Raw genomic sequence first — 20,560 nt, 5'->3', positions numbered from 1 at the left:
GCTATCTGTGCTCTGCCCACCACGGGTATCAAAATCCGGATTCTAGCGTTGAAAGTCCGCAGACATACCGCTGTGCCACTGGGGGGGGGCAGCTTTATCAGGATGTTAAAGTATTGGTAAAACTACAAATTGTATTCACAACAAAATAGCTCTGTAATCTCTGTTTTAAGCTGTTGATTAATATATTAGTGCTAATTTTCGTCAGTAGTCTAATAGGTTAAAGGAGCTTTAGCTATACAAACATTATTTTGAGATCTGTGAAAGAAATGTTTGTATTCTAGAAAATATCATGAAGATTTAAGTTTTCATGATCTCACGTGGTGTTTTTTCATTTTGTTTCTACAGCTTTTATTTGAAGTGCTTGATATCCTAATATTAGGAGTTTAAATCTAGTTGTTGTGTTTTTTTTTACTTATATGTTCATTACCTTCTTTTCATTGCGTTTCAATGGTTTCATGAGTTTTAATCCTTTAATTATAAATTCCACAATATATGTTAAATATGGTTTATATATATGCGAGATTCCACAATCTATGTTAAATATGGTTTGTATATATATATGCGAGATTCCACAATATATGTTAAATATGGTTTAATATATGCGAGATTCTACAATATATGTTAAATATGGTTTATATATATGCGAGATTCTAATTTATATGTTGAATATGGTTTATGTATGCGAGATTCTAATTTATATGTTAAATATGGTTTATATATGCGAGATTCCACAATATATGTTGAATATGGTTTATATATGCGAGATTCCACAATATATGTTGAATATGGTTTATATATGCGAGATTCCACAATACATGTTGAATATGGTTTATATATGCGAGATTCCACAGTTTTAAGTGAAATATTTGGATCTTAGACATTTTGGAAATTATAGAAAATAAATATGATTCACTAATATTCGGATAAGACGTATCATCAAACAAGTAACTAACTAACAATTAAATAAAAAACAATACACCAACAGTCTTTGGAACGTAAGTGTTCCTTCAGGAGAAACAATATGAAATTCTATATGTGAAGAGACAAAATTTAAATTCAAAACGGATTAGGCTTATGAGTTTTTTTTTCATTGTAAATGTTAAGTTTATATTACCATCACAAACTACTTTATTTGATAAATTCCTACATATATTTTTAGAACATGAATGATATTCGTCAGGTAAAAACACCTTCAATTATTAATAATTGTGATTTACCTCTCTAGTGTCGATAAAGAATCTAAAAAAAAATTGTTCTTAATTTTTAATATATTTTGGATAAAGGAAATGTATCCACTAAAAGTTATGATAATAAGTTAATTCATTATATAAATAGATTTAGTCAATCATATAAAAATATATACAAATACACCTACGGATAACGTTTGTAGTAGTTATAAGAATATCCCTTCATAATAATTTAGATCGTATTGTAAAAACTAAATAAATTAGGTAGACAGATATCCAAAGATCATCAAACAGCCCGAGTAATAATGACTAAATACACAGAAAAGGCCTAAAAGATGTAAAACTATTTGTTTTAAATCTAAGTTAAAGATATCATACTAAATTGAACCTTAAATTTGATTTATTTTAAAAAGAATAGCACGTTCGGAGGAGTATCGAAGGATTTCTCATTTCATTAGCTCGTTCAGTGTTATTTCGAGTAATAGAAATGGCAGATAAGATTAAAGGAAATATTCAGTTTAACTAGGAGACTGAAGAACAACTGAAGAATGCTCTAAAAGATTACATTTTTCAGAAATATAATTTATGATTCAGTTTAGAGATAAACTTTAGAATCATAGAATCTATTTAATCAGTATGTAAAAATAAAAACTTGTCTAGATATATATTTCATTTTAAGTTAACATATTTTTGAATTCTTTAGTTTAACGCTTTTCAAATTTAATCATTCACGAGAATTCTAATTTCGGAAACTATCAAGTATATACATGTATATATATATATAAGCAAAACAAATACAAGTTTTTGCTTGTGGATATAAATAACAAAATATTAAAATATGCTGTTTTCCTTTCTTTATTATTTTTTTCTATCAGTTTCGTGACTTCAAAAATCACTCTTCAGTATGTAATTTTACAGAAAATGTATAATTAAAAACTTTTAAATACTACATTTTCTTAACAAAACTTAAATAACTTGAATTAAATACACGTTTTTTCAAAATATACAAATGTAAAATACAATCCTTATATTAATGAAATACATTCAGATATAGTCAAAATGAATTAGCTTAACTTTATAAAATATGCTCCTCTTCTCACTATTACTTTATTTTAATTATACCTTCTCTTGCTACTATAGAAAAACAGTTTATTTCCATAATTTTGTATAACTTGATAGAAGATATTACTTATTTTATTGTCGTTTTCTGTGGTTTCTAGTAATAGTTTTTAATGCTGCACAGCTCCAGCTTACCTTACTCAAGTGGCGCTAAAACGTATGAAATATTTTTCGAAATTTCATCTTTTCTGTTTTATCTTACATGCCGAAAAAAGAAACACGTGAAAATAGGTTTTTTTTGAGCATTTTATGTTTGCTCAAAATACATTTATTAAAATGTTTTCAGGCATATATCTGGCTTTTTTTTCGGGACATCTGACTTATAAATTGTATATCTTCATCTTTAATTTTAATTTATCAATTTCATCAACATGGAATTCACCACAGTTTACACATTCTAAGAAATATTCTTACATTTCTAAAATTGCAGTTAAATAAATTATTAATAAAAAACAAAATGTCTTTATTATTGTTCGTTATTGTTATTGTAGTTCTAACCTAAATTAAATAAACCAAAATTTATCCTGTCACAGCTGAAAATATCTTCCATAGATATATATCTTTTCTAGCCTTATTCAATAGTATATATATAAAATTGTAGGTTGTCCTCTTCATAAGATAATTTTATTACCTGAGAAAACCTCTTTCGGTTTTTTATCTACTACTTGTATTAATTGTGTATCAACAAATAAAATATCAATGTCTATATTTGAACAATGAGTCACTACAAAAGGTGTAACATTCAATTTAGGTTCACTAATCTCTCTGTTTAAATGTTTTGATTTAAAAAGTTATTATTAGCAATATCCAAACCTCATAATATAACATTTTTCGGATAATCACACCAGACTAAAAGCTGTACATCTCTAGTAATCTGTTAACCCTCGTTTCTCCATCGGAAATCAAACGATATAGTCTACTTGCAAGATTTGTAGGAACATTTAATTGGGATGATTACTAAAAGACTCTACATGCATATGCACTAATTGATGCTTCATTTGTAGATACATAATTAAAACAAATGGTATCACGACATTTTACTGCAGGCAAAGAATTATGTTCTCAAAACAAAACATTTCCTAGCACAGTGAACAATTTTACTCTTAAAAATTAAAACAATGACCACTGGCACGTAAGTACAAATAATTATGTTCTTAAAAAAAACATTTCCTAGCACATTGAACGACTTTATTCTCAAAAACTAAAACAATGACTAATAGCATGTAGATACAAATAATTATGTTCTTTAAACAAAACATTTCCTACCCTAAAACAATGACTAATAGCATGTAGATACAAATAATTATGTTCTTAAAACAAAACATTTCCTAGCACAGTGAACGACTTTATTCTCAAAAACTAAAACAATGACTAATAGACACAATGACTAATAGCATGTAGATACAAATAATTATGTTCTTTAAACAAAACATTTCCTAGCACAGTGAACGACTTTATTCTCAAAAATTAAAATAATGACCAATAGCATGTAGATACAAATAATTATGTTCTTAAAACAAAACATTTAATACTACAGTGAAATACTCTATTCTCAAAAATTACAGTGAACTAATAAATTATCGCACTAAACTTGATAAAAAAATAAAACTGAATAACAAAGTAATTGAATAATTTGCTGGATAAAATGGCTATCACTACACAGTAAATACGTACACTATTATTTATGTCTGCACGGGTACAAATTTTATGACGTAATTTTCGTATTCAATGTTTTTTGATATGATAATGATTGCTTTTACAATATTCCGATAATATAATTTCTATACAAGCAGTAAACCTTAAAATTAAATAATTAATTGCTGCGTCCTTAGAATGTCGTAGAACCAAAACAAATAGCAGTTAAAAACTGAAAGATGTTTCTAAAGATAATAAAATTATTTTATTAAGAAGACAACTTAAATATGTATATATATACATATATATATATATATATATATTACTGAATAAGCCTAAGAAGAGAGATATTTCTAAGAAAGGTATTTTCAATTGTGTAAGAAAGAACAATGGTTTATGTAGCTTAGGTTATGTTAAAAATACCAAAACAAAAAATATTAATAATAATTTATTTTACTGCAACTGTAGAAATGTAATATATTTCTTACAATGTGTAATCTGTGGTAAATTCTAGTTTGGTGAAATATATAATTCAAGATTTAAACTAAATTTCCGTAAATTCCATGTTAGATTTTCAAATAAAAGCCCAGTATATGCTAGTAAAGTTTTTATTGAATGAATTTGGAGCATATTTAAAATTCTGTTACAATCACACTTTCTTGTGTTTCCATTTTTTTGGCGTTTAATTTAAATCATAAAAGATGAATTTTGGAAAAAAATATTTCATAATTGTTTGGCGCTAATTTAAATAGATAAAGGTAAGAATGTAGAAGTAGTAGTAGTTGAGTGAGGTTAATTGGAACTGTGAAACAGTAAAAACTGTTACTAGAAGTAAAAAAAGGACAATAAAGTCAGTAAGAGGTATATTTTGTATTAGATTGTTAAATATTATGGAAATAATTTGTTTTTCTATAATAACAGGAGAAAGTATTAATATGGTTTTAATAAAAAAATAATTATAAAGGAATGAATAGAAACCATGGAAAATGTATTAGATATACTTAAACTAATATATAAATATATTAGACATACGTAAACTGATATATAAATATATTAGATATACTTAAACTAATATATAAATATATTAGGTATACTTAAACTAATATATAAATATATTAGGTATACTTAAACTAATATACAAATATATTAGGTATACTTAAACTAATATATAAATATATTAGGTATACTTGAACTAATATATAAGTATATTAGATATACTTAAACTAATATATAAGTATATTAGATATACTTAAACTAATATATAAATATATTAGGTATACTTGAACTAATATATAAATATATTAGATATATTTAAAGTAATATATAAATATATTAGATATATTTAAAGTAATATATAAATATATTAGATATACTTAAACTAATATATTTTTACTACATTGTAATCCATTTAATTTATTTAAGGGTTGTATTTTGAGTTTGTAAATTTTGAAATATTTATAATTAAGTGAGGTTATTTAAGTTTAGTTTAAAAGTAGTATTTGAAAGTTTTTATTATAGATTATCTGTAAAATTACATCATGAAGAGTAATTTTTGAAGCCAAGAAACGGGAAGAAGAAAATGAGAAATAAGAGAACAAACATAAAAGTTTAAAGATTGTAGAGTTTTGTTATACGTGTTATAATGTTTACGTTGTTGAAATTTAAAGATATAACATGAATACAAAACTCATATTTATGGTACTTAAATAAACCGAAATAGAATATCAACATTTTATATTACCTACATAAAACAGCTTATGATAAACATACAAACAACAGAATGTAGAGTATTCTTCTAAAGATATATCTAATAATATGTAGAAACTTACCTTTGGGTTACTTTTTCTAGCTAGTTTTCCTGAAAGTGGATTTACAGTAGAAACTAGAAACTTTTTTGTAGCATTTAGTTATCATGGTTTTATCCTTAAATGCGATTATTGAATTCTGCCAACACGAAACTTTTAGGTACGTTGAAAGCTGTTAGTCCTAAACAGCTTACGGTATATTTTTGTTAAGAAATGTTTTTTTTTTAAAACACTCAAACAGATGTACTTCTTATTTTGATAGAAGAAGCCAGGTATATGCGTACAAAATGTGTTCAGAACAGTTTTCGAGACTATTAAAAATACTTTTTGGTCTTACGAATACAAATAGATTCAGAAATATGACCCACTATTTGTCGTTATTGTACATTTTTAAGAGTTTTTATTATGCTTTGCAAAACAAAACCTCTGTCAACGAAATTAAAACGTTCGGAAAATATTAATATTTTAAACAATCTTTCATCCTGAATAATGGCTCACTCACATATTAAAAAACTTAGTCACGTATTAAGACACTTTTAGAATCTATTATTTGTGAGCTTACTCATACATAAGACACTTTTAGAATATATTATTTGTGAGCTTAGTCACGCATTAAGACACTTTTAGAATATATTATTTGTGAGCTCAGTCACGCATTAAGACACTTTTAGAATATATTATTTGTGAGCTCAGTCACGCATTAAGACACTTTTAGAATCTATTATTTGTGAGCTTAGTCACGCATTAAGACACTTTTAGAATATATTATTTGTGAGCTTAGTCACACATAAAGACACTTTTAGAATATATTATTTGTGAGCTCAGTCACGCATTAAGACACTTTTAGAATCTATTATTTGTGAGCTTAGTCACGCATAAATACACTTCTAGGATCTATTATTTGTGATATTACATGGCGGAGTCTGACATGAAATCACTTCAATAAATGCTTGCTATTTATTTGTTTGCGGCCATTTTTAGGGCTAAGTCATCTCTATAAAATGTAAGTTTTCTAAACTTTATTCTTTAAAATCTGTATTTATGTTTTGAATCCTTAGTGTAACTAGGGAACCGCTAACCCTATTGTCACCAAACCTAGGATGTAACCTTACGGCCCCAAGAAGAGCGGCACTGAGAATCGGGGCTCGGATCTGATCCTTCTACGTCACCCTAGGGGACCCATATATGTCTCATCCTCTCGTTCAACAGGTACTTCAGCTTGTGTTTAATATATGCTGATAGCTGTGATATGTGAGCGACACTTACTTAGTAAAAGTTGCTATCAACTAAAAATTGTATTGTAATTAATTACCGTTCACCCCTCAATCAGAAGAACGTTCCTTCAAGAATTTACCAATTCACATATGGACTTATGAAACTCCACATTTATTTCAAATATACATATACCGGCTATGCGCTCTTTAGGCCATAGCTTGAGCCCTATAAATACAGAGGTGTGGTCATATGATGATTACTTTGCAAGTCCATTAGTATAAACAAGATTTTTGCAAACTTGCAAAACAAAATAATACTTGGTTAGAGCGCTCGACTCTCAATCTGCGCGTTGCGGAGTCGAATTTCGAAAATGTTCGCCTTTTGAAGTGTGAGGGCGTTATAATGTGACAGCCAAACTTACTATCCGTTGGTAAGAGTAGCCAAAGAGTTGGCGGCGAGTGGTACTGACTAGCTGCCTTCTCTCTAGTCTATCAATTCAAAATTTGGAACGGCTAATGCAGATGGCCCTCGAGTAGCTTTGTGCGAAATTCAACGAAACAATGATATTCAGTGCAGGTAAAATAGGAGCGTCGTTGACAAAGAGGTTTTTTTTTTAACTAGCTGTGCACGCACAGACATCTGTTTCAGAAGATGTCAGAAGTGGAAATCGAAAGGGTGCATGTTTTTGTCACTAGATAAAGCTATGGCCGCCCAAAGTTGGTGGTTTAACTAGGAATGAAATAATCGACATCGGGCTCCGATTCCCCTAACAGTAGTCAGGATCCAACCAGCTCCAATCGTACTAGAGAAACGGTCATTATTAAACTGTCACGTGACAGTCATGAAACTACTAGTCCCAAACGTAAACAGGAACAGAAACTAGTTATAATGAAATACTTTTCTGTGCTGGTGATAAGATATAAATATATTTATTCGACAGTAGAAAATGATGTTGGACTTTGGTTCTTTGGTTCCTTCAAAAGGGCAAGTGTACACGTTCTTCACATTTGTATTCAGTGAAACTGTTGTTCAGATATTCATCACCTTTCTTGATAAACAGGATCACCATGTGGCTACACAATTGAGCATTTTCAAAGTGAACTTTGCCTTCGCCTCCGTAATCTTCTACAAACATTTGTGGATCATACGACCCAACCAGTGGGCTGCAACTGAACTGGGGGTTTGTGGAGTCTAATCCACATTGGAGTGATGTTCTTATTACTACGACAGTAATGTAATCTGATATAGGGTGGGGGGTATTAGTAAAGTGACCAGTCAATATATAGAATACAACAACAAAAAACGCGCTCCAAAGTTTGGAGTCATGGATGTGTTATAAGTGTATGGGCCAATCACACTATTCCATTAGTGTAGCCCACGAGTTGTTGGTGGATGATGTTGACTGTTACTTTCCCTCTAGTCTATCACTTCAAAATTCAGGATGTTTGTGCAGATAACCAGCCCACAAAGTTTAATTCAACGAACAACAACATATGTGTTTGTTTGTTTGTTTGTTTCAGAGCAAAGTCACATTGGACTAGTTGCCGTGTTCACCGCGGGGAATCGAACCCCGGATGTTTTGCGTTGTAAGTCTATTGACTGTCCGCCGTCCCATCGGTATACACGCTTATTACTCATTCGAGATTAATAATATATCGGCACCGACGAAATCCTATCACGAGTAAAAATTGACTCCAAATATGTTCATTAGACCTGGGCAGATCTGTAAGTTTAGGCGAGTGGTTGATACTTAATAATTTATGAATCTCTAACGGCAGCGTAACAGAAATATGATGAGATGACTAATAACATTCTTATATCTCTGAAGATGAAGTATCTATATGTGAAGGAATAGAGAAGTATAGTAGTTAACAGACTAGGTTGTACATCCGTTCATATATAATGTAGAACATGTTATCAGTTTAGTAACACCCTAACTAGCGGGACAAGCTATATATATATATATACAATCATTTTCTTCTCGGCTTCAGTTTTTCTTCCATTCTTCATTAAGAAAAAAAAACGATTCTTAACTGTACATATAGATGATCTTTTAAATTTTAAATACATGATACTTTCTCTACTCGTACATGTTTTTTTCTTAGAAACGGTGGTCAAGTTACCTAGAAACAAACAACAAAAAAGCCGATCCAGGAGAAAAATCTTTTTTTTTTCTTTTAGGAAGTGGATGTTATTCAGATGATTCTTGTTGGAAGTAATACCTCTTTACGTCTTCTGATCATCTCTGCACCGTATACGAAACAGAAGAAATACATCTTTACGTCATCTGATCATCTCTGCACCGTATACGAACAGACGAAATACATCTTTATGTCATCTGATCATCTCTGCACCGTATACGAAGGAGAAGAAATACATCTTTACGTCATCTGATCATCTCTGCACCGTATACGAAGCAGAAGAAATACATCTTTACGTCATCTGATCATCTCTGCACCGTATACGAACCAGAAAGAAATACATCTTTACATCATCCGATCATCTCTGCACCGTATACGAACCAGAAGAAATACATCTTTACGTCATCTGATCATCTCTGCACCGTATACGAACCAGAAAGAAATACATCTTTACATCATCCGATCATCTCTGCACCGTATACGAACCAGAAGAACGTAACCAGGATGATATTTTCCACATGACTTTTAATGAAATCAATATCGTCACTTCTCCCAAATGCAAATATACAAATATACAACAGCAGGCAAATATATTAGATCTTATGATGTACGTAGTCGATGGGGCCATTAGGTTACTGCCATTTTTGGTTTCCCGAACATCGTTATCAATTCATCATAACAAGAGAACACCCTTAGATTACATTCTGCAGTTTTCTATTGGCTCAAATTAATATGATGCTGATATAAAACTTACGATGTACTAAAATATACGGCCACAGTTTCGGTAGCATAAAAACACTAATTTAATTTCTACACACTAATGGGTTATCTGTTTTGTGCCTACTACGGGTATCGAAACCGGGTTTTTAATTTTATAAGCCTAGGGGCACTAGTTTAAGTGTAAAAACAAAGAACAGTTGACAATAAGTGCAAATGAAGCACCTCAAACTCAGTGATATTTAACATGTTCAAAATATTTATGGGTAAAGCCAAATTTCATTGGATATAGTATTACAGGTCACGTGATATGATTGCTACAGTGATTGATGTATGTTGATTTTGTTTGTTTTGAATTTCGCGCAAAACTACACGAGGGCTATCTACGCTAGCCGTCCCTAATTTAGCAGTGTAAGACTAGAGGGAAGGCAGCTAGTCATCACCACCCACCACCAACTCTTGGGCTACTCTTTTACCAACGAATAGTGGGATTGACCGTAATATTATAACGCCCCCACGGCTGAAAGGGCGAGCATGTTTGGTGTGACGTGGGTTCGAACATGTATGTTGATATCAAATGGAAATTAATGTATCCGTCATACTAGCACTACTAAGATACTAGACATTAATAAACTGAGCTTGTTTAACGGTTGATTTAAAAACCGTCACTTTACTGTCATACTATGCAGGTATATTTTTCATTGTATCGTGATTTTTGGCAGATTTAAAAATACACGAGTTAACCGACAAGAAATGATTGCCAAGCGGTAGTTTGTTTATAAATATCCTAATTAAAACGAAATTACATATTTACATTGATGGGACAAACTGTTTAAAATCGAACAAAAAAGTTGACGAATCGGGGAAAAAAATCATTAATTCCTCACTTTCAAATTTTAAAATACAAAGTAGCTTTAAGATTCTGATTCGACACATTTTAAAGAGTTAATTGAAGCGTTATTTCCTTTTTTTTTACATTTTGCATTTTAGTTCAGTTTAGCTGCAATTTTTTTTACTAGTGTTTTTTTTTTACATTCTACTTTAAGCCTTTCTTATTTTATAAATCAAAACGTGTGTGGACTGTTTGAATTTAAAATGTCTTCAGTTTACTGAAGGAGGTTCGTCTCACACACAACCAAATCTCACATAATTCTTTATAATCTATAAAGTAGAACTGTACTGAAATAAAGCCAAAAAAAAAGCTGTCATCATAAACATATATTATACTTACCTATAAGAAGCGGGATGTCCGCGATTTCCTTTGATTCTATTGCTCCGAATGGTGGTTTTGGTAAGGTTTTATCTGTTAAATAATAGTTTACTGGTCAAGAAAATTATATTATGCACATTTTTTAAAGACAAGAACTACTTTACCATGTTTTGCAATCATAATTTTCGTCTTTACCATCATTAACTTCTATCAAAAAACCGACAACATCATTTGAAGCGATAATAAAAAAAAATTGCACAAACGTGAAAGGAATTTTAAAAACAGTAATTTGGATAATTGAATTTTATATCATAGGCTACTAATTCTGTAAGGAATGATAATTGGGTGATTAATTAGGCTTCTGTCCATTAACAAATTAAATAACACCCAAATTAAGATTCATAGAATATTCTACGACCATTAATTACCTTGGACGCAATGCATTAATAACCACATAAACATGGAAATAAAACACATTTTCCAATGTTTGACAACATTCTCGGTTACTTTAGCTTCAAAAGGAAATTTCGAAGTGTATTAGTTTTGTGGATGTAAATGTATATGGTATTTAAGTTTTGTGAATGTAATTGTATTAGTTTTGTGGATGTAAATGTATTAGTTCTGTGGATGTAAGTGTATACAGTATTCAAGTTTTGTGGATATAAGTGTATACAGTATTCAAGTTTTGTGCATGTAAGTGTATTAGTTTTGTGGATATAAGTATATAAAGTATTCAAGTTTTGTGGATGTAAGTGTATACAGTATTCAAGTTTTGTGGATGTAAGTGTATTAGTTTTGTGGATGTAAGTGTATACAGTATTCAAGTTTTGTGGATGTAAGTATATACAGTATTCAAGTTTTGTGGATGTAAGTGTATACAGTATTCAAGTTTTATGAATGTAAGTGTATTAGTTTTGATGATACAAGTATATACAGTATTCAAGGTTTAAAAAAGGAGGTTGGACGAGTTTGCGTATTCTGCTCCCTATAAGCACGTATACATATCAGACTCAACTTAAACCAAGTACGTCTGTCAGTTAGTTTTGTGGATGTAAGTGTATGCAGTATTCAAGTTTTGTGGATGTAAGTGAATGCAGTGTTCAAGTTTTGTGAATATAAGCGTATTAGTTTTGTGGATGTAAGTTTATACAGTATTCAAGTTTTGTGGATGTTACATTTACATCCACAAAACTTGAATACTGTATAAACTTACATCCACAAAACTTGAACACTGCATTCACTTATATCCACAAAACTTGAATACTGCATACACTTACATTCACAAAACTAATACATTTACATCCACAAAACTTGAATACTGTATAAACTTACATCCACAAAACTTGAATACTGCATTCACTTATATACACAAAACTTGAGTACTGTATTCACTTATATGGACAAAACTTGAATACTGTATTCACTTATATCGACAACACTTGAAATACATACATACATATACATATATATATATACACACACAACACTAAAACTCCGAAAACTACTAGGTAATTTTTCAGATATCACAAAATACTTGACAGTTACTTCTGTAACTTGAGATTATTGGTAACAGCATGAATCCTAGGTATATTATCTCCTGAAGAAATAAATCTTATCATCCAAAGTCACCAAGGGAAAAAAATTAGTAATTTAGGCGTAATATTCGTACAGTGAGTTACTATGCGATGTATTTACATGTTTGTAAAGTAATATTTGTTTGTCAAATTGCAATCTCTCATTTACATCTTGTTTCTCGCTCTTAAAATGATTTGCAATACATAAACGCATTTCTTTATGTTAACATGTGCATACACATTCAAATATGTATAACAGAAATGTACTTTTATCATCAAGCATTTGCGAATCATCTGTCTCTCTTAATCTCTATACTTACCTAAGATTGCAAGTGAAATGCGTTTCTTGTAAGCAATAAAAAAACATTAATTTTAATGAAATTGAAATTACATGGTCTCATAAGTATTTGGATTCAAAATGTGTATAGCCTAGGACCATCTATAGAAGATGTTAAATCAATTAAACAAATCAATACTTATCAATTTACACTTAGAAGTTTCAACCTTCCAGTCAAAACTGTTCTTTTAAATAATAAATCTTAATCGCTCCAAGTTAGTATCGATAAATTACCATTCATTCTTCCGTAGAATAAACAGTTTACCTACCAGTAACAACCAAACAAACATTTTGATAAAATGAGCCTATTAGTTGCTTCACGACAGCGTAATAAGTACTCAATTGTTATTTGATTAATCACTTTATACTAATGTTTGAAAAGTGATATAAATACAATCCACTAAAATACCCTTTCATTATATATATATTAAATGAATTTAATGTTTTTAATTTGTAAAGCTGAAAACGCAGTGGAGGTTCAAAGATGTTTAAAATAAATAAAACTTTAGTCTTATATCATTAAATGGAGGCTTTTTCTGATATTGTCATATATATAGTTTGTTTGTAATTAAGCACAAAGCTACCCAATGGACGATCTGTGCTCTGCCCAACACGGGTATCGAAACCCGGATTCTAGTGTTGTAAGTCCGCAGATTTGTTGATATTGTCATATATATAGTTTGTTTGTAATCAAGCACAAAGCTACCCAATGGACGATCTGTGCTCTGCCCACCACGGGTATCGAAACCCGGATTCTAGTGTTGTAAGTCCGCAGATTTGTTGATATTGCCAACTTTGATTGGAATATCATTTTTTGAACAAGTATCTACAATGTTATGTATATTCACAAAAATATTGAACAAATATACTTCAGATTAAATTACACACACATATGTATATATACATATACACACAAGTATTAGAAATACGTCTTTATGTTAAGGCTAAGTAGTCTTTTACACATTACAAAAATAAAATATATTTTACGTTGAAAAAGTATATTGGAAGTTCCAGTTGCAAAAATTTTCTGAACTCAAAATCCGCAGCTACTAATGTCAAATTAGTGTATGTATGAATATATTTACTTGTATCATGAACCACAATAGTGGTTTATAATAGGTTTCTAGCGTTTTAAGTCCACAGACATAGCGCTGTGCCACTGGGGGACTTTATGGTGGAATAAGAACAAATGGGCCTACAGCAAAAATGAGCGCGAGTGTTACAATCAAACCTGGACATTAGTACTAAACGGATCATTGTGCATTGCGTAGGATACGTTTTAGGTTATTTCTATATTTTTCGTACTCTAAAAAAAATCGTAATTCTAGTGTAAACGATGTTATCATTATCCCTGGAAGTCAGTTTTCTTACAAACATCTAGTGTTCCTTTAAGAAGCTTACGTACAAGGTGAAAGAGGAATTATCAGCCAATAATAAATGAATATTAGATGACTGTAGCATGTAGAAACACTTTGTACACTATACAATCGGAGTCTTTATGGATCCAACCCCTATATTATGTACGAAGTGAAGGATAAAAAAAAAATGAAATAAATACACATAATATTAAATTTTATTACACACATTCATAGCATAATTGCTTTAAAAACACGAAGGTTTATTTAGAGCGATATTTTATTTGAAAAGGCTACTTTTCTACTGGTAGACTTTTATATGCGCTTAGTGGGGTTGTGTCTTAGTCTGGGCATACATATATCCATTGCTATGCATTATATAGATAAAATTTAGCTTTACAGAAACTATAAATGCTCACTATATTCTAAACAAAATCTCCATGAAAATCTCCAGCTGCATCTTGACATTTTACATCTCGAACTAATGCGATCAAATAGTCAATAGCTACAGTAAATCATCATGAACCGTATGAGTTAGTCTCCCACAACAGTGTTTGCTTATCCTAAGTGTCGAATTATAGCTCACACTGCCTGATTGCGAATCTTATAGACACTGCAGATAGAGTAGTCATAATTGAAACTGACTATAAGGAGTGGTAAAAACCGTGCAAGAAGGAGATGGCAAAAATGATGGTGATTCTAGGCCAAAGTGAGGTAAAAATTTTATAGAGTTTAGGGTCATCACAGTGGAAGAGGGTCGTAAAGTATCACGACCGAACCTCCATCAGAAGTGAAGGGGGTGTGGAGGTATACTAATATAATCAAGTCATAATTGTTAATTAACACGTTCTCGACCTTGTCGAGTGTGTAGAATGTCGCTTCAAGAGGAAATCTGGCAAGATGCACCAAAACCTTGATCAGCTTTACTATGGCCAGCAGAGAGGAAAAGGATGAAGAGGAAGGTGAAATATAACAACTATAAGAAATATTAAAAATGCTTATTTGTATAAATATGCTATTGTATTAGGACACATTTTATTATATTTGCAGTGAATATGCATGCATGCGTCTATACAATTTGAAAAATTCATATGACTATCTTTATATACGGCTCTACAACTTAAAAATTACTATAAAGCCTATATGTATACATATACTTATAAATACTAACCAATATGCATTGCATGTGTAAAACTTATGCTAGTACAAAATCCAGTCCATGCACCATTTCAGTATAGTTCAATAGTCCCTCCAATACAGTGTTTACTGACTTCCCATATAGCTACAGGATATATATATACATTAGCTATATATATTTTACAAGCATGTATATAACATGTGGTATGTTGATGACCATGCATCATAGTGATCATATATACAGTACCACTATCAATGATATCACTGTGGCCATGATATCAGGAGCAATAGCCATCCAATCTGGATGAAGCCAATCCAAAGGTTATCATTGTTTCCTGACAGAGCATCATACATCAAATACGTATTCTATTAAACTAAACGACCCCCCCCCCCCAGTGGCACAGCGGTATGTCTGCGGACCTACAGCGCTAGAAACCGGGTGGGCAGAGCACAGATAACCCATTGTGTAGCTTATACTATAAACAAACATTAAACTAAACTGTTTAAAATAGGACAGGTGGCCCGGCATGGCCAGGTGCTCAGGGTGGTCGACTCGCAATCTGAGGATCGTGGGTTCGAATCCCTGTCACATCAAACATGCTTGCCCTTTTAGCCATGGGGACGTTATAATGTGATGGTCAATCCCATTATTCGTTGGTGAAAGAATAGCCCAAGAGTTGGCGGTGGGTGGTGATAACCAGCTGCTAAATTAGGAACGGCTACCGCAAATAGCCCTCGTGTAGCTTTGCGCGAAATTCAAAACAAACATATATTAATAACTTAAAACTACCATCGAAAATTTCTGTTTATTTCAACATAAAACAAAACCAATTAAATCATGGTTCATTTTCATGCGTTTCAATAGACAAGATCACAATTTCTTATTATTGTTCTTAGATGAAAACAGGCTTTAGTTATAAGAAAAATTCGTGTTAATCAATAAACAGTTTACACCGCAGTTCTGGCAAGATTCGGTGGTACTCCAGAAAACACAACAACACATACAAACTAAAGATTGTTTAAAAAGACTAGGTGTTCTAATGCATGAAAACGAACCATAATAACATTATTTGGGAGTTAATACATTTTGAATAACTTATGAAGTTGTTTGTTAATTTTTCATCTGAAATTTGAACGTTTTATTTAAATTATTGGCACATACCCTTTTATACGATTTTCTAGCTCAATAGAAAGAAACTTCGGTTTAAAAAAACCAAACTAAGTTCAAGTTACACGTTTCACGATAGGGTGGGTTTGAAAGGATTAATTAGGATCTGTTAAAGGATTCTTATAAGTTCAAGCTAAACGTTTTACGATAAGGTGGGTTTTAAAGGATTAATTAGGATCTGTTACAGGATTCGTATAAGTTCAAGCTAAACGTTTTACGATAAGGTGGGTTTTAAAGGATTAATTAGGATCTGTTACAGGATTCGTATAAGTTCAAGCTAAACGTTTTACGATAACGTGGATTTTAAAGGATTAATTGCTAACTGTTAAGGGATTCTTATATGTTCAAGTTACACGTTTCACGATAGAGAGGGTTTCAAAAGATTAATTGGGATCTGTTACAGGATTCGTGTTTGTTAAAGAGGAGAGATCACTAGTAAAGTTCACATAGCTTTCATAGAGGTTCTTCCAACGTAAATCATGTGTTCGAAACGTTATAATCAATAGCTCTTAATCGTTTGACAGTTGAAGGAAATCACGACATTTCAGTAATTAGTATCATTAGGTATGGTATTACTTAATTAATAGTAGGGTTCGTCTTGAAACAAAATGGCGGCCATAAAAATCTCCCGTTCAAAATCACCTTTAAAATGTCTTTATAAAACTTAATTTTTTTATTATAATTGTTATAATATGCCACCTTTTACGTTTATAGAGATAATTTATCGCAACGTTTACCTCCTACAGCAACAAGTTGTTCAGGAAAAATTCCTTGAATTGGAAGATCATTTTGATCTCGAATACGAAACGATGGATCATCTTTACCCAGGTAGTAATTGATAACCTTTTTGGCCGAGAGGTTATATAAGCAGCTAATCTCTGTGCAATTAGATCTTCTTAGGAAGAAAGCTTCGTTATGTCTGTTTGCTTCATTAAAACTTCTATTAAAAATCATCGCAGGGCCACTAAGCCAAGCTCTTTGGAAGAGATTTTTAGACAAAGGTGACGTCATCATTGCTAAAATAGAAGCGCCTCCAGCATCTCCTCCAAAGACTGTTATCTGAAACGATAGAGTAAAAGAAGTTAAATAAATCAAAACTGTCGATTTAGTGACTGAAATAATGATGTTCAACAATACGTAATTCACCGAAATCCTGTAATATGTCTTTCATAATCGCAAACAATATCAGGTAACAATACAATATGTCTTTCATAATCGCAAACAATATCAGGTAACAATACAATGTCTTTCATAATCGCAAACAATATCAGGTAACAATACAATATGCCTTTTATAACGGTAGACAAATCAAGCAACAATGTAATATGTCTTTCATAATCGCAAACAATATCAGGTAACAATACAATATGCCTTTTATAACGGTAGACAAATCAGGTAATAATACAATATGTCTTTCATAATCGCAAACAATATCAGGTAACAATACAATATGCCTTTCATAACGGTAGACAAATCAAGCAACAATACAATATGTCTTTCATAATCGCAAACAATATCAGGTAACAATACAATATGCCTTTCATAACGGTAGACAAATCAAGCAACAATACAATATGTCTTTCATAACGGTAGACAAATCAAGCAACAATGGAATATGTCTTTCATAATCGCAAACAATATCAGGTAACAATACAATATGCCTTTCATAACGGTAGGCAAATCAAGCAACAATGCAATATGTTTTTCATAATCGCAAACAATATCAGGTAAAAGCTCACTAAGGATTAAACACTCCATTCATAAATTACAAAAGAAAAGACAAACATTGGATTTTTCTGTTACACTTAAACTTCAGTCTCCTTCCTTACTTATATGTGCGCATTTATGCTATTTCGTAGAAAAAGAATACTTTACTAACCGGATCTATGATCCTAATATTTCTTCAGATTTGTATGTGTCGTATATGATTGTACGAAACGCATTAGCTTCCATTAGCTTAATGTCTCCTGTAATAGCTAGCTGACATGTACACTTTTCAGGAATATCAGCTGTCATCAGATCGATTAGGCCAATGAAAAGCAAGATTTTTAGCACAGTCTATTACACTTGTAAAAGTAACATAAATACGAGTTCTATTGCTAGCTGAATAGCTTAAAACACTGTTTTTCAAACCTTTAAGTAACTAAAATTACGTCAATCAAACTAATCCCTCATAACACCATATAAAGCTCAATCGAGTAACATTCTTTTGAATCAACATGTTACACTAGTGACGTAAACTTCATATGGATCTTGTTACCCGAATATGAACTATGAAGATTTTTTTTCCCCAAATTATAAACTTAAATAAATAAATATTTTTCATAAATTACACGCGAGCTTTAACACGAGTTTAAGATTTTAAAAAATTATGTAGGCAATTGTGAATAATGTTAAATACGATATTACCTTTTTAGGGTCGCCTCCGAATTTCTTTATATTTCTATGGATCCATTTTAGAGCCATAATTTGGTCCGATAACCCAAAATTTCCCTTGTTATCACTGTTATCTGTGAAAATGTTGAGAGCAAGATATCCGAGAGCGAACACTCGATAGTTGAAACTAACAAACACCACATTCAACGTTTTGGCCAATTTTCCGGAAGGACAAAGTCCAGCCTGATGACCACTTCCAAACTGTAGAAATCCTCCATGGATCCAGACCATTACGTCCAGATTTGCCTGTAAAGATGATCAATAACTTATAGGAGGCAATAAAACATTATCAGAGAAACTTCAGATGAAACGAAAATCATTTTACTTGTCATTAAAAAGTATGTTTGTTTGTTTTGAAATTCACGCAAAGCTACTCGGGGGCTATCTGCCAATTATCCAGTTAAATGGCAACTCATTCCATAAGCCAATTACTACGTTAAAAATAAGAAACTGTAGCAAAATCTTCATTTTCAAATTTTAAACTTCTGTCCTCTCGTCCTATTGTCTTCAGAATATAGAAAAAAAAACAAATCAAAGTTTATTTATCTTATCGATCCCTACGGACAAGGTTGTAAATTTCAATAACATCAAGATAAAACTTATCCTTAACTTATCCTGATAAGATAACCCATTCACCCACAAATACACCCAATAGTCGATATCCTTTCTTAGATGACGAGACCAAAATTGTATACAATTCTCCAAATGAGATCTAACCAGTGATTTATAATTACCTATTTTGGCTTGTAATTTATATGTCTATGAATAGACCTAAAATTCCATTAGTTTTATTACCAGTAACAGAACACTGCCTCAATGGTTTGAATGACTTATCCACCAATATTCCAAGATGTGTTTCTTGATACTGGATATTGGGTAAGTACTCATCTATATGAAACGTTTGATCCAAATTATGATAACACAAATGCACTGTATTGAACTTACTGCAGTTATATATCATTTGTCAAATATTTGTTCGACTAACCAATTGATCCAAACCATTCCGTTTTACTCCTGCGTTCTCAATAACAGCTAGAAATATCCAAGTGTTTAATATCATCAGCAAACTTTACAAATTTGTTAATAATATCTCTGACAATATAATTAATGCAAATAAAAAACACTGACCCTAAGGTACTCCTTTACTAACAACATACCAGTGTGACTAGACGCCATTATTAACAACATACCAGTGTGACTAGACGCCATTATTAACAACATACCAGTGTGACTAGACGCCATTATTAACAACATACCAGTGTGACTAGACGCCATTATTAACAACATACCAGTGTGACTAGACGCCATTATTAACAACATACCAGTGTGACTAGACGCCAATTATTAACAACATACCAGTGTGACTAGACGCCATTATTAACAACATACCAGTGTGACTAGACGCCATTATTAACAACATACCAGTGTGACTAGACGCCATTATTAACAACATACCAGTGTGACTAGACGTCATTATTAACAACATACCAGTGTGACTAGACGTCATTATTAACAACATACCAG

General features: G+C 31.3%; 1 protein-coding gene across 1 annotated transcript in view; it reads right to left on the bottom strand.

Moving 5' to 3' along the window:
- LOC106465212 (para-nitrobenzyl esterase-like) overlaps positions 1–20,560 on the bottom strand; it is a 44,048-nt gene that overhangs the window by 18,916 nt on the left and 4,572 nt on the right. Inside the window, exons 3-5 of the mRNA XM_022393066.1 lie at positions 19,010–19,282; positions 17,338–17,659; positions 11,051–11,122 (exon numbers count right to left, since the gene is read on the bottom strand). Coding sequence (XP_022248774.1) covers positions 11,051–11,122; positions 17,338–17,659; positions 19,010–19,282 — 667 coding nt within the window. The remainder of the gene's footprint in view (positions 1–11,050; positions 11,123–17,337; positions 17,660–19,009; positions 19,283–20,560) is intronic.

This window comes from Limulus polyphemus, unplaced genomic scaffold, assembly GCF_000517525.1.
Source record: "Limulus polyphemus unplaced genomic scaffold, Limulus_polyphemus-2.1.2 Scaffold1871, whole genome shotgun sequence".
Taxonomy (NCBI): domain Eukaryota; kingdom Metazoa; phylum Arthropoda; class Merostomata; order Xiphosura; family Limulidae; genus Limulus; species Limulus polyphemus.
The sequence above is the reverse complement of the archived record's forward strand: the minus strand, read 5'-3'. Positions and strand labels throughout refer to the sequence as shown.